The following is a 15,350-nucleotide window of genomic DNA, read 5'->3' as shown; positions in this document are numbered from 1 at the left end:
GAAAGTGCATGAGTGGAAAGCAATAGGGTGAATCTCACCGTCCTTGGTCTGAAGGGAAAGGATTGCAGCTAATGCATAATCGGAAGCGTCAGTCTCCAGAATGATTTCCTGATCAGGAAGCCAGTGCATAAGTATAGGAGCATGAGTAAAAGCTTCCTTTAACATTTCAAACGCTTTCTGATATTCGGGACCAAAATTCCATTTGATCTGCTTCCGGGTGAGGCGGGTAAGAGGGACAGTGATGGCACTATAATTGTAAATAAAGCGCCGATAGAAATTGCAAAAACCAAGGAAGGATTGGATATCCTTGATCTTATGCGGCAGAGGCCATTCGGTAATGACTTTGACCTTTGCCATGTCCATTTGCAAGCCTTCAGGGGAGAGAATGTAACCGAGGTATTCAATGGTATCTGTGTGGAAGTCGCATTTCGAAGCTTTACAGTAGAGTCCGTTCTTTCGGAGTCTACAGAGAACTTCCTTAACATGCTCCCGATGGGATTCGAGGTCATCCAAGTAAATAAGGATGTCATCCAAATAAACAAGGACATTGACGTCAAGCATGTCAGAGAAAATATCGTTAACAAAGTGTTGAAAAACAGATGGAGCATTGGTTAAACCTTCCGGCATAACACGCCATTCAAAGGAGCCATAACAGGTCCTGAAAGCGGTTTTTGGTTCGTCTCCGGCAGTGATCCAGACGAGATGATAAGCATGACATAAGTCTAGCTTGGTGTAGATCCGAGCCCTCTGAGGTGAGTCTAGAAGGTCAGATATAAGAGGAAGCGGATACCGGTCTTTCTTCGTGATCTTGTTAAGGCCACGGAAGTCGATGCATAGGCGGAGATCGCCGGACTTCTTCTTGACAAAAAGAACCAGAGCACCATAGGGGGATTTCGAAGGAGTGATGAGTCCAGCACTGATATGTTCGTCTATGAAGTCTCGAAGTGCTTTGAGTTTGGCTGTGGAAAGAGAGTAGATCGGTCCGTAAGGCGGATCCGAACCATCCTCTAGATTGATTTTAATATTGTAATGTCTATGCAGGGGGAGTTCCCCAGCTTTCGACTCGGAGAAAACATCAGCAAACTCGTGATACTCCGTAGGAATACGTGCGAGATCCTCATCAGATAAATCTGAGGCTCTTCCAGTCACCGACTTTTCCGTTGTGTCTACCATCTGCATGGTATAAGATCGCGCACCTGATTGCTTCGTAGCGTTCAAGTAAGCACGAGTGGAGATGATGGAAACCAGCAGAGTCAAGTTGGAAGGAGCGTTAAGAAGATCTGCATAGGAGTAAATAGGCTCAAAAGGAAAGTGAGAAGTTGATTATTTACTTACGCAATCTTAGGTTTCGCCTTAGAAGCGTAGCGGAGTTTAGCCTGTTGGTGTTTGCTCGGGCCCGCCGGAATGGATTTGTCTGAGTCCTCAACAGAGGGAGTCAGACGGTCGGCTGGATTCGGAAGCGTGTTGGTTCGGAAAGTGATACTGTTTTCAGACCAGTCAATCAACGGATTGTAGTGGTTGAACCAGTTGTATCCCAGAACTAAGTTGCAAGTAGAATCTAGAGAAGTGACATAAAAGTCAATTAGGATGGTTTTGCCTGTAGAGAACTTCATCGGAAGCGAGGCGGATGACGTAATAACGGAGCCGATGGAACTGTCGAGTAATCGTAAAGATATAGGTGAAATAGGTATTGTATGTACTAGATTCTTTGTAACAAAGCCTTTATCAATAAAGCAATGGGAAGAAACAGAGTCCACTAGGGCCAAGAAATTATATGTATTGGAGGTAAGAGGAACCGTAAGCGAATTAGAAGAAGAGAGCGCAGCTGCGTTGAGTGTAACCTCAGGATAGACACAATCCGGTGCAGTGCAACTCCGAGCTTGTGTTGAGGCATCGGAGTTGCAGCCTAGTTTCCCGACTTCTCATCGGACTTGGCCTTCTCCGGAGTAGAAGAAACTGTCGCTGCACAGGCTTTAGCATCCTTTGCAGTCTGATTAGTCTTCTTCTTTTGACAATCCTCAACTTTATGTTTACCCAACCCACAGTAACTACACAACCCTTCCTTCAACCGTCGGGCCTTCTTGTCGGCATTGAGTTTTCCATATGTTCCTAACTTCTCCAAGAATGGGAGACGGGGAGCGGCAGAGGCCGAAGCAGAAGCGTTGGAGGTGGAAGAGTTCGAGGTCTGTCCTTTGCCTTTCGGCTTGGACTTGGATTGCGAAGAGGAAGAGGAGTTATTGTTGGAAGTAGAGGTAGAGGAAGAGGATTGTTTCGGAGTAGAGCTGGAATTGGAATTGGAGTTGGACTGGCGATTAGCTCGGGACTTTTCGGCCTCGCGCTGCCAATAGCAAAGATCTACGGCTTTAGTGGCCACTTTGAGAGGATGATACAACGCTGGCTTCCCACCGGTGATGTTACTAACTCCGTCCTTTAGACGTTCAGGAAGACCTTTGTAAAAGGCATGCTGAAGAGCGGAGTCACTATAACCAATTTTAGCTGCAATGTCATTGAATTTAGTAATATACGGCGCAATTTTCTCGTTCGACCGCATAACCAAGTAATCCAACTTATCCACCGCTTCTCCAGCAGCATCCACTTGACCAAAGTTAGTTTGGAGTTCTACTACCCAAGCTCTGTAGCTAACCATCCAAGCTGGCGGATCCAGCTCGGAAAACTCGCTACCTAACAAATCAGGTTCAAAGTAGTCGAGAGCTATACCACGGAGGAAGGGGTAGACCAGTGAGGAAGTTTTTGAGTTTGGTGGGGTCGGAGCCGTTGAAGGTTTCGGGGTCCTTCGGTTTGGCACCTTTCTTCAGTTTTGCTTTTTCGCGTAGCATTTGCTGAAGCAGAAGATTGTGAGTGGTGAGGTAGGTAGCATAAGCCGAAAAGAAACCCTCGGCTCCACCGCCTTGTGGCAGACCATGACCACCACCTCCACCACCACCAGGAGGACCACCGCCTCCTGAACCACCTCCTGAGCCACAGATTGGAGCATCAGGGTCAGTACCATCATCAAAAGAGTCATCCTCGTCATCATCCACTCTACCCTTGCCTTTATTCCTCCTCGGTGTCTCCGGAACCTCCTCGATGTGCATTTTGGAGATGATCGGAGATTGTTGGGGGGTGTGTTGGTTGGAGCTGTGATTGCTGGAAGAGCGTCAGGGACGATTGACGGTACCTTGGAGTTTGCTCAGAGATAGTAAAGTATTGTATGGGTCGTTGGAATCAGAAGCATAAATGCTGCTGACCCTTCGTGAAGAACTGGGAACTTGAAGATGAGATATGCGAAGATGAGACCTGACATGGGTCGTAATTGGAGTAGGACGGGAAGGAAACATAGAATCGAAGATCTTGAACTGATCAGAGACGTTGTCCAGAGTGAATGACATTTCGACTCAAGAAAAAGAATTAAACTACTGTTAAGGATGTGTGGAATGACTCGGAACCGAATGGAACCGAAGGAAGAAACGATAAGATAAGATATAAGATATGTACGGAAGGATATACTAAAAGAGGAATGATCTAAGATGAAGAGAGGAAAGAATCAGAGTTGATCGGAGTGTGTCAGAGAGCGACGAGGAGAGTGAAGGAGGTTGAAGAGAATGACGGAGTCTTGACAGTAGCCGAAGTTATTGGACAATGGCTCCCTGAGTTGAACTGCCTTAGACCAGGTCACTGGGAAACCAGGGTCGAGTTTAATTCTAAAGAATGTAACTACTAAGTCGTACATCTTATATAGGATAGAATCATACAAGGTCTGAGATGGATCCAATAGTCGGATCCACATTCGGACCGCCGACTCCCAAGCCGATAGCCTAGGCTTTAATGGGTAGTACAGAGATTAAGGTAAGTGGAGTAAGTAAGAATAGAATGAAAGTGATTGTGACCAGTCAGTCCAGATTGGATTGGATCATATTGGACTGGCATGGATGTAACACACTCTTGGAGAAGTTGAACTGCCTCTAAAACATAAAAAACACCCACATTCCATGCACTACTGTGACATGGTGTTCAAAGATTGCCATGGCCTTTGGCCCATTCCGTGGCTCTCAGGCCTTGAACATGGCTCTGTAAATGCTGGTACCGTGGCGCTTGGTCTGTTCCGTGACCTTCAGGCCTCTGGTTGTCATGCCAGAATGTACGTGGCTTTCACCTGGGGAAGTTGGCAGTTTAGGAAAAGGGGGGGGGGGTACTCATGAAAGTTTAGCAGGTCTTCTTTGAATCCTTCTTCTGGATCGGGTAGTGTCTTGCTTTTTGAGAGTTCTGCCACAGCTCAAGCCAATTCCCATGCACGCTCTATGTCCTCTGTGCTGGCCACCATTGGTTGCATGTTCACGGCTTCGAGGATTGCCAACCGTTGCAGAACCATATCCATTTCTGCTTGCATGTACATTCGGGGCTGGCCAGGATGTGTATTTGGACCTTGACTGTGATGCGGTGTTGTTACGTCTGGACCATGCTGAACCATAGGGTGTTGGTCCGAGTTTGTCTGTGTGTTCATAGTGGTGGACATAGGAGGATGTGCTGATGCTGTTTGGCTTGGCCCTTGGGTCGACTGTTGTGTATGAGCCGGAGTTGGTGGTACCAAAGGGCCACTATGCCTTCGTGCACCTCCTCCTGCACTCCCTGTCACAATACCTTGAATCAAGGCTAGTGCATCTTCTCTTGAGGGTTGAGAATTGTTTGTCCCATGTCAGTGTGAAGACTCATCGAGTCATTGGGTCATTCTGCTTCTTGTAGGCCTTGGTGTCGACAGCTTGGAAAGTCAGAATTGATTGAATAAATGATGGCCCAATTGGGTTAAACAAGTAACGAGTGTGAAGGACAAGTGGCAGTTACAGTAAAATGAGTGAATATGCTCAATCTGAGCAAGTGTTGAAAGCTCGCGAGCTGCGATGAGATGAGGGACGAGAGGTTTCCTGAGGCTTGCAACATTCTGATTCTTCACTAGGAATCATGTACATCAAGACTAACTATCTCTACATAATAACTAATGTCCTTAGGTGGGAGCAACGAGGCTGTGACCCGCAAAACAGGCCATGGGATCGGGGGAGTTAGAAGCAAACTGAAGACCACCCAAACTTAGCCTCGGCGCGTCGAAGTGAGTCCGATAACTCACCAGAGACCACCCAAAGAAAAGCCAGAGGCAGGAAGCTACCTCCTTGGAACCTTGCAGGAAGACTGTGCATTGATATCCACCAAGTGAATTCCAGCAACCTTGTCAATGTGCCGCCAGTACTTGTGGAATGCGTCAGAGCTCCATCTGCCTGACGCCTTTATAATGTTAGGGTCAATCCCCCTCTTGAGGTAGTGTGTTGTACTGCCTATCTGGAAAGAATGACAAGTGAAACAGTCCAGGCCATTCAATGACCAGACATTGTTGTAACACCTCATGAAATCTTTCCTTGTCAACACAACACGCTTTGTTCCATTCCCAGAGCGAGCTGCTGTTAGATAGGAAAATAGAGGCAAACTTTCAGCCAAGTTGTTGATGACAATATGATTGTATATAGCAGAGGTAGGATCAGAGTCATCAGACTGGTGGGGTATAAACAAGGTGTTGCCACGGTGGACCATCATCTTCGTGCTGGGCAGAAACAAGGAGTAGGAAGCACCATCCACCAGTGAAATGTCTTTGGTAACAGGGTGAATCAGGTAGTTATACTCTGCAGGGTCTGAGTTCAAAGAGAGTAGTTCTCCCATCCTGGCTTGACCGTAGAATGCAGCAGAAGCAGCTGCTGCGACAGCTGCATCGAAACCGTCTGTGGCATCCAGTGAATTGATCAACAGGGAAAGCATCTCCAAAGTGACAGGGGCACACTTTGGTTGCACAGACGATGGTGGCACTAGGCGACCTACAGCCTTCAACACATGGTCCAAATCAGAACTTCCTGGCCAGACATAACCCTTCAACTCGTAATGATTCCGTAGGTAGCGCATGTGAGATCTTGCCGTACTCAGAGCCACAGAACCTGCCATTGTCAACGAGACATACTCCACTAAACACTTCTCAGATGGTGGCAAAAGAGGTTCCTTGTAGTACCCATTGAAGTCGGCCCACTGGTGAAATCTGCTGAGCGCGCCTTTTGTGCGAGCCTTCGTGTCCTCAGAGTATGCGAAAGACAGAACACTTTTGGTACGATCAGAGTACGAAGAACGGGAACTACGATGATATGGGGAAGCCAAGGGTGCATTTGAATAGCGAGAAGGAGGAATACAGATGACTGGCATAGTAGTGATGAGGTGAAAGACAAGAATGCATGGCCTTGACCAAACGAGTGACCCAGGCTATATATCAGCCAAACACAGATAACATGGAGGCGCACATCATGATTTACACATGGCAGTTACACACATGAAGGATTAGAGGTAAACATTACTACAGAAAACAACAGGAAAACGTATGTCACAAAAATAAGGCATATGTTACGAAAGGTAGAGTAAAGGTAAGAAAAGGTAGTGCAGTGGTAAACGGAAGGTACAGAATGGCGGCGGATAAACAAGAATATTTCTGCCAACCAAATACCAGTAAGAACAAATCAGTGGAGCAGTCTGACATCATGGGATGCGACAGAGTTGCAGACAAAGGGGGACAAGTAAGATGATAAACCAGGAGGATTTGGGTGTAACAGAGTGCGGGAGGAAACAAAACATGTGATGGCAGGTCTGCCGGATTATCCTTCGTGTTGATGTACTCCATTGAAACCCAGATTGAGTGAGTGTGGAACAGGCCAACAATTTTCCTCAGGACCAGATTTTGCTGAGAACCCCGAGATCTACCAGATTTCAGGGCGCCAATAACGCCCTGATTATCAGAGTGTAGCACCACGTGAATGCCAGAGAGCCCTGAGGAAACCAAGGTGTGCACGGCAAGATCCACGGCAACCATCTCACCCCAGCCAATGTCACGCCCATCCTCCCGCCACCCAGGTTTGAGCTCCCAGGCAAGCCATCGACCATTCAAAATCAGCCCAATACCCCAGGACAAGGAAGCATCCACATACAACGAGTGAGCATTGCAAACAGCTGGAGGATGCGCAATGTGCAGACCAACAAAGTCGCGTGACAGTGCTTCTCTCCACCACCCCAGGTCCAAGCACACAGTGTGAGGGATCCTATGATGAACAAAATGGGAGCTGGACATGCAGAAACCTGCCCGAAACTTGACAAGGTAGGCTTTACCTTCTGGCACTACCAAGGTGACATGGTTGAGCGTACCTGAGGGACCCGTCAGCAGCATATTGCCAGTAAAAGGTGCCGGTACCTATGAGTGACTCAGCATCCTCATAGGAGCAGCTCTCTGAACCCAGCCACACAGCCAGCTTGGCCAGGTACTTCTGTTTCTTCAAATCAGGCAGCTGCACAGTCCGATCTACAAGGCCCCAGAGGAATCCAATGTAAAGAAAGGAAAAAGTGAATGGAACAAACTTAGCCCGAGCCCAAGGCCACCCCAGACACTCAGCAACGCCCCAAATTACGGATGCATCATAACTGTAAGTGAACCCCCCAGAAGAGTCCAGACCAGAAGGATAACAAAATGCGATGAGATCATCAACCCATTTGATGATTTCCTCCACCCCGAAATACTTGAGAAGTTCAACCATCACATCTGTGATGTGTCCCCAAATGCCTGGTACAGACAACTCCCCGAAATTAAGAGTCTGGTCCAAATGGACCTTACCATCAAGAGACAGAGCCACAAATGGCCAAATGGACGGGTGGAGAGATACATTTTGAAAAGCCGCATCCACATCAAAAACCACTGCCTGGGTGCCAGCAGGTGCATCGGCAACCAGGAGAAAACAGTCTGAAAATGTGCCCCACTGGCATGGATAGTTATCGGAATCAATTAGGCTGTTCACGGAAACCATAGCCAGATCAATCAAGGTGTCACAAGAGAGGAGGGGACGATCCAGAGAGGGAGGGGGGTTGCGTAGGAAGGAATGATTGATGACAATATGAAACTTGCCGGGTCGTTGTTCGACCACAGCCATCAGTGCAGTCCAGAAAGGACCTATAAGAGATTCAAGGTAACACGGGTCGTAGCCAGGAGAAATTCTGCCTAACACAACTTCCTCCACAAACTTGGAATGAATGACAGCGGCCTCAGCCTAGGTTTTGAAATGATTAGGAGGAGAAAAAGTGTGGGCTACCCTGTAGCCCTCAATACCTATAAAGAAACCACGCTCAATGCCCACGGGAATGGCACCATACTTCCCAAGGAGGCCAGCCTCCAACTTGAAAAGGACGTGAGCGTCGTCTCTAGACAGGACGTGGAGGTACGAGAGAGAGAAGCAACTGTGACATCAGTCACATTGCTTGTGTTCGGATCCGCTGGTCCATACACTCCGCGAGGTGACTCTTAGTCATGCACTCTCGCTCCATTGGAACCTCGATGCCGACTCATGCTTCGTCGGCATCTGCAGTTCATATATTGTACTAACGTTCTGGCTGTGAAAATTTGCCAGGACTGGGCTTGTAAGCTTGGTCACTCGCACCCCCAACATCAGGCATCACATGCAAGTTTTGACGCCCAAAGCAGACACGCGCCGCTCCTTCCTCTCTTCCTCGAAAGCCACCTAGGTGCGGCAGCTATCACTCGTAAGCTCTGAAACCAGGTGAGCGTGTTCTTCTATATGTGTAAAACATACTGTAAAGTTTTTTCTGATTCAATATTCTTCTAGGCTGCCATTTCAATTCAAGACTCAGTAATTTCCCACTGCTGCACCTGAGTCTGAACACTCCCATACTCACGCTACCGTGCTATGCTACTGTTTTCTTCCAAAAAATACCTATCTGATTAATTCTAGTTCATGTACATGGTATTAGGAGTGCTATCTTTATAAGTAAGTTTTGCCTTTTTAGCTCTATACTCCCGTTTTATGTCGCTTCCAAGTTGGTCCACAACATCCCAAACTCGCTTGATTTTCCAGTAAAGTTCTCGATGCATTCCTTGAGGATTTTGTGCTAAGGCCATTACAGTACTCCATTGATCGTTGATATGCTCTGCCTGTGCTTCACTAGGAAAAACGAAGTCCTGTCATGTATGTAATAATTATAACATATGAATAATGCAATTTCCATCAGAAAGCTGTAAGTTAACGCACATGGTTCGTGGAATCGTCAAAGGCATCCGGCAACTCAATCGGCTCCATGAGTTCCATGAGTTCCGTTGTGCTGGCACCAACCAGTTTGTCATTGCCTTGTTCTTCACATGCAACAAGCTGCTCTTGAATTTCTTCCCAGTCGACGGTCACCGAGCTGGAGCAGCTTGAACTTCTATTGTGAGTTCTTTGCACTTTCATTCTTCGGTCCGCGCCAAGTACCACCAGTTCAACCTCCTCTTGTTCTTGGGCTTCCTCCACACCTTCGTCGCAGTCAGGTACATTGATTCCTGGGAGTTTGTAGTAGGGCAGAAAGTGGTTGCGACATAGGGCCAAGAAATATGACATAGGCGTCGGGGTACCACTGTCAGCTGCTAACCTCACGAGGTGCTTGCATAACAGAAAGTGGCTAATCCGGTATGAAGGACAACTACAAACCCATTCGTCAATACTGGTGTAGTATCTCCCACCCAACCGCTCGCTATCAAGTTCTGCCTCGAGCTCCAACCTTTCCAACACAGCCTTTTGCTGAGCCTGGTTACGTAGTTGTGTGAGCTCCTGTTCATGCGCACGCTGAACGTCAGATTTCAAGTAATTTTTCCAGGTGGCACGATAATCAACCTGCCATGGGGAGAGATTGATTGGGCGGCCTTGGCGCCGGAGGCCGTGAATGTTGACGATTTTGTGCTGGATTCATGGAAGAAGATGTCGAAGGACCACATGTACAAGGAGGTCTAGTCGAGGCCGATTGAAGTGCGCTAAGTCATTTCGTTTGAGTTGTTTCCAGGTGCTTTCAACTATCATCGTAGTCTTGATTCTAGGAATAGCCTTGCAGGCTGCTCTGGCCCATAATGGCCATTGCTTTGCGTTATACCACCGATTCCAGAGGTATGCCCATACCTGTGCAAGTTGATTGTCCCAACAGTACGTATATATTTCCCGCGTGGCGTCTCTCCAGATTTCGTCTGATGACTGTCTTGTTCCAGCCTTGTCTATTGGTATCAACTCATGTCGGTGGAGATGAACTCGGAAAAGTTCAATTATCAGTGAGCGATGTTCCGGTGGACAGAATGGAGGTAGGTCTTTCAATCCTTTCATTGCCGGCGGAGATGGCCAGAATTTAATCTCAGTATTGCTGTGTTTGAGAACGAATAGCGGTGGTCAGCATGTTTTCTCCTGTCAAAGGTAAGTTTTGTTGGAATTCATTATACATCCGAGTCGAAGCTCACCCGTGGTTGGTCAATAGTTGTACTTGGCGGCAGATTCTGTGCCAGCGCACCCCTCAGCTCAAGGAGCTCTGCCTGCAAAACCTTTAGGTTTGCTTTGAGTGCTTCAAGTTTTGCATCCGGTTCCTCCTCTCTGATGGTTTTTGTGTTCACCAGGTGAGCTTTCAGAGCCTTGCGGTCGATCTTGATTTTGAGTGGTTCTCGAGGCTCGAACTCATCATCTATATCTGCATCTTCTTCATTTACTCCTTCCTCCAGCCAACCTAGTGTAACCCCAGGTGCCCATGTCGGATCAATGAACTTGAATGTTTTGTAAGCGATACAGGGATCATAGGCAGCAGGAGGTCGATTTTCAGCAAGTCGCTTCTCAATGTAGCGGATGGCATGCCAATAACATAATTGGTGTTTTGCATGTGGCAGTACGACCCGACAGGCATTGATTTCTGATGTGTCTTTGTCGGATAATGTGAACATGATATTTGGGCAACGCATTTTGATGAATCGAAGAAGGTCTTGTATCAGTAAGTCTTTTGACCCAGCGGCAGCTGTTTTATCTTGCATCATGAACAGGAGAGCTAACGGAATTGCTTCTCCATTTAGTTCTCCGATGACCCCATACAACTCGTATCCTAACTGGTTTGTTTTCCCTTAATTCATATGTCATGGTTATACATTCCACTCGATAGTACGAAATGCCTTACAAGTCGAGTCTATCGCAATCTCCTCCAAGCTCTTGCCAACGTCATCAATTATTTCCTTGAAGGCAAATGCTACAGTTGACGTTCCTTCCAACTCTTGGATCTTGATTACCTCGGTGATGAGGTCGCCGGCATGTCGTTTGATAAGTTTGACTGCTGAGACAATTTGGTCTTCGTCGAGTTTCCATCTGTGTTGATTTAATTTTTGCCACTCTTTCCAGACCTGTTTCCTAGATATCTCTGCTTCTGGCTCATGCTGAACAATAGTACTCCATATCTAGTATCGTCATCGATCTCAGGCAACACTATACAGGCATTGCGGAGGCTTACCTTTGATGCCGTCAAATCCTTCTCCACACCCTCTGCGATAATCTTTTTATGATGATTTTGTAAACTGATATATCGATGTATTCAGGGTGGGATGATGCCGCATTTTGATGCGCGCTTCGGTGCTCAAGGTCATTTGCAAGTACCCCTCGCAATTGTATCTCTCCATCATCATCCTCTCCCGTCTTTTGTCTTCATCAGCATGAAGACGCTGTTTCGTAATCTCCTTTGTGTTCTGTGCACAGAAAAAGCGAAATGATTTTGCACTTGGATCAGAATTACTCGAGTTGTATCTTGTTTGGCTGCAGGTGGTAACGGTGGCAGTACGTTGTTTTTCCTTTCTTCGTTCCTTTGCACTGTTCTGGTATTTCATATCCTTCTGATCGCAGTCGATGCACCTGGACTTGTAACCTTGGCCATAAACACGACGAGGAAATGTCTTTGCCAGACCTTCATATGTACACCGCAAACATTTTCGGACGGTATCTGGATCCTCTACGACCACAGTCTTCTTTCCTACAATAGGTTGTGCAGCAACAGCAAGTTAGCATTGTGGTATAACAGGGAGGAATATTTTTTTTACCTTTTTTTGGCGCGGTCATCGTGGCAAGCAAATTTGCAGCCTTACGGAAATTATTCGGCTCAACTGGCCAGGTCCTTCTCTCGAAGAAGGTTAAACACCAAGTACTATAAGCCACAAATATACACTTCTACTTTCACATTTGAATAATATTCTATTTACAAGTATCTACTACAGCAGCATGAGTGTGAAAAGAGCATGAATATAAGGCTGCTTAGAATCATTTTCACCGAGTCTTGACAGGTATATCTTGAATTAACAAGGCTAAAAGAATATTGAATCAGAACAAATTTGACAGTATATTTTAGACTTATAGAAGAACACGCTCACCTGTTTTTCATAGCTTACGAGCGATAGCTGCCGCGCCTAGGTGGCTTTCGAGGAAGAGAGGAAGGAGCGGCGCGTGTCTGCTTTGGGCGTCAAAACTTGCACGTGATGCCTGATGTTGGGGGTGCGAGTGCCCAAGATCACGCGGCGCCCAACGCTTTTCACACGCATCACTCCATTGAAGCCCACTCGACGCCAACTCGACGCCCAATATGAGTTGAAGTTACTCGTCAAAGTATAGGTACAGGTCATTGCAAACGTATATATCGTTGTGCGTGATCCATCAGCTATATGAAGATGTGCCCCGGACAAACGCGCCGGACCTGTGTTGGTTTGCCGCGTTTGCACACAAATTTTCCCACTGTTCCTTCTCGACTCCCTGGTCAAGTTTAGGTCCTTGCAATCATGCAGGCTCGTCAAGGTCTTGATTCCGCCTTTCTGGTCTTTCTCTCATTAACTCGACGTGGGCAGTCCTCATAAGGCCTATCGGACGATCCAGACCTCACCTGCCAGCTGCACGGGCACGATTTTTCGACCGTGCTCTATCAAGTTCCAGGCCGAGACTGAAGGAGAACAATGGTCCCAATACAGTACGTAGTATCTATTCTCTCCCCTCATACCATCATTAAAATAAACACAGGATACAAATCCGTTTCCCCCCAAGCCTAGTAAATGGCGGCAATTCACTCATATTTTGGGCCGCACGACGTTTATTGCAATCATTTCGGGCACCGCCGCATTCCTCTATGTCACACAAAGAGAGCGTCACCCTGGCACACAACTTCCTTCAGACCCTTCAAAGAAAACCATCGTAGTTCTCGGCAGCGGGTGGGGGGCCACCAGTCTGCTCAAGACTATAGATACCACCGAATACAACTTGGTGCGCAAGCTGTGGTAGTCATTGACCTCTTTCCTTTTTCCCGACTATTCTTAGGTTATCATCAGTCCCAAGAATTACTTCCTTTTTACGCCATTACTTCCTAGTGTCGCAGTCGGGACACTGAGTCCAAGATCAATCCTCCAGCCTACTCGCTACCTCGCCCGTCACAAGTCGCGTCAAGTTAGTGTTATTGAGGCGGAAGCCAAATCAGTCGATGTACTCCTTTCCTGGTTTACATCTTATCCGTTTCGTTAACGTTCTAGATAGCCTTTTACCAAGACCGTCACCTTCGAAGGTAACGCTCGAAATTTTCGACGATAACATCACTTATCCCAAACACCCGTTTCTCAGATGACTCAGAAATTAAAGGAAACACTTCTCAAACTACCATTCCCTACGACTACCTTGTTTATGCTGTCGGTGCAGAGGTTCAGACATTTGGTATTCCAGGCGTTCAAGACAAGGCTTGTTTCATGAAGGAGCTGGCTGACGCGGAAGAGGTGAGTTTACTTTCTATCGACCAAGTCGATTGACATCCGAACCATCTTCAGCTGCAGAGAAGATTTAAAGACTGTAAGTTTTCTGAGCGGTAGTGGTTATTACGATGTTCAAGGAGCCCTTTAGGCATCGAGACGGCCGCGTTCCCGGGGCAGCAAGAGTCCGAAATTGACCGTCTTCTCCATGTAGTCAGTGCATTCCAGACCAGTGTCCATGTTATTTGAAGTGACAGAGCACTCGTCTCCTAGGTTGTTGTTGGTGGAGGGCCAACAGGTATCGAAGTCAGGTGAGAATTCCGGGGCCTAAAGATATGGTTTCCTCATTGAGACCTTGAATAGTGGTGAAATACACGACTTTCTCGAGGTATGGTTATGTTTAATGTTATATCGACCTCCCTGATGGCCCCACCTAGGATGATTTGAAATCATGGTACCCTGAACTCGCCGGTCGTGTCCGTATATCGCTTGTCGAGGCTTTGCCTTCTGTTCTTCCAATGTTCAGCAAGCAACTTATCGAATATACGGAGTCCACATTCAAAGAGAGCAAGATTGATGTTCTCACGAAGACCATGGTCAAAGAGGTACGTCCTGTAGTTGCTTCACGCAGCCACGTCTGACAAGGGCGGCGAAGGTCAAAGATAACTCCGTCGTGCTTCAAATGCCAGACAAGACCATAAAAGAGTTTCCCTGTGGGATGGTGGTTTGGGCTGGCGTAAGTTTCTCTAGACTCATGTTCACCCCCCGGATTCAATGGTTATCTGCGTACAGGGCAATAAAGGTCGAAAGATTACCCAAGATCTCATGGCTCAATTTCCTTCAGTCCAAACCAACCGTCGCGGCATCACTGTCGATCGTAAGTCTAATTATTCATAAACTTGAGTATCCATGTTGACCTTCTCGATATTAGATCATCTGCGAATGGTCGGGGCTGAGAGTATCTTTGCTATCGGCGACTGCACATCAACTTCGTACGCCCCCACTGCTCAGGTGGCCTCTCAACAGGGGGCCTACCTTGGCCGTGTTTTTGCCCAACTTGCCAAGAAAGATAACTTTGAAAAGAAGCTTATTGAATTGCAGCAAGCTGTCCCCGTTGCCAGTGAATCTGAGCAAGCAAATATTGCATCGGAAGTTGAATCTGTGCAGAATCAACTCGCGAAGGTGAAGTTGCGACCGTTCCACTACTCTCATCAAGGCAGCCTCGCGTGAGTGATCACCGTCATTGTTAATGGTCTTGAGTTTACGGCAAGCTTCAGATACATTGGCTCGGACAAAGCCATCGCAGACTTACCGTTCGCCAATGGCAATGTTAGCGTTTCTTTTGACCTTACATCCGCATCTTGATCTCACTGTTCACTGTTTATCACCAATAGATTGCGACAGGGGGTGTCATGACATTCCTTTTCTGGCGTAGTGCATACATCAGCACACTCTTTTCCCTACGTAACCGCGTGCTTGTCGCGAACGACTGGCTGATCACCAAAATCTTCGGACGGTCGGTGTTCGATCTCGCCTTCTGTTCGCTCATGCATTGACTCTCTGGCGCCTTGTTTTTTCTAGTGACCTCAGCCGGGACTGATCGAAGATTTTGTGGTATGCATATGTTATTCTGATACAGTAGTTCTATTATTTAAATAATCCGAGTGCATAGAACAGTAGATTATATTTTTTGGAAAGTACAATATAGTAATCTTCGAATCCAATTCCGCACGTA

General features: G+C 47.0%; 2 protein-coding genes across 2 annotated transcripts; one reads left to right on the top strand and one right to left on the bottom strand.

Moving 5' to 3' along the window:
* Positions 1-4,273: 4,273 nt before the first annotated feature.
* On the bottom strand, positions 4,274-4,501 carry E1B28_005939 (uncharacterized protein; the record flags this gene model as incomplete). Its single annotated transcript, XM_043150542.1, has 1 exon — positions 4,274-4,501. One exon carries the CDS (start codon positions 4,499-4,501, stop codon positions 4,274-4,276), a length of 228 nt encoding a protein of 75 aa, XP_043011630.1.
* Positions 4,502-12,667: 8,166 nt separating this feature from the next.
* E1B28_005938 (uncharacterized protein) lies at positions 12,668-15,215 on the top strand (the record flags this gene model as incomplete). Its single annotated transcript, XM_043150541.1, has 17 exons — positions 12,668-12,683; positions 12,734-12,852; positions 12,903-13,142; positions 13,197-13,358; positions 13,410-13,437; positions 13,494-13,642; positions 13,694-13,715; positions 13,767-13,828; positions 13,889-13,926; positions 13,979-14,003; positions 14,053-14,220; positions 14,271-14,351; positions 14,408-14,492; positions 14,547-14,841; positions 14,893-14,944; positions 15,010-15,131; positions 15,197-15,215. 17 exons carry the CDS (start codon positions 12,668-12,670, stop codon positions 15,213-15,215), a joined length of 1,683 nt encoding a protein of 560 aa, XP_043011629.1.
* Positions 15,216-15,350: the final 135 nt, after the last annotated feature.

The sequence above is a fragment of the Marasmius oreades genome, chromosome 3, assembly GCF_018924745.1.
Source record: "Marasmius oreades isolate 03SP1 chromosome 3, whole genome shotgun sequence".
In the NCBI taxonomy this organism is placed as follows: domain Eukaryota; kingdom Fungi; phylum Basidiomycota; class Agaricomycetes; order Agaricales; family Marasmiaceae; genus Marasmius; species Marasmius oreades.
This window is presented reverse-complemented; position numbering and strand designations above follow the sequence as displayed.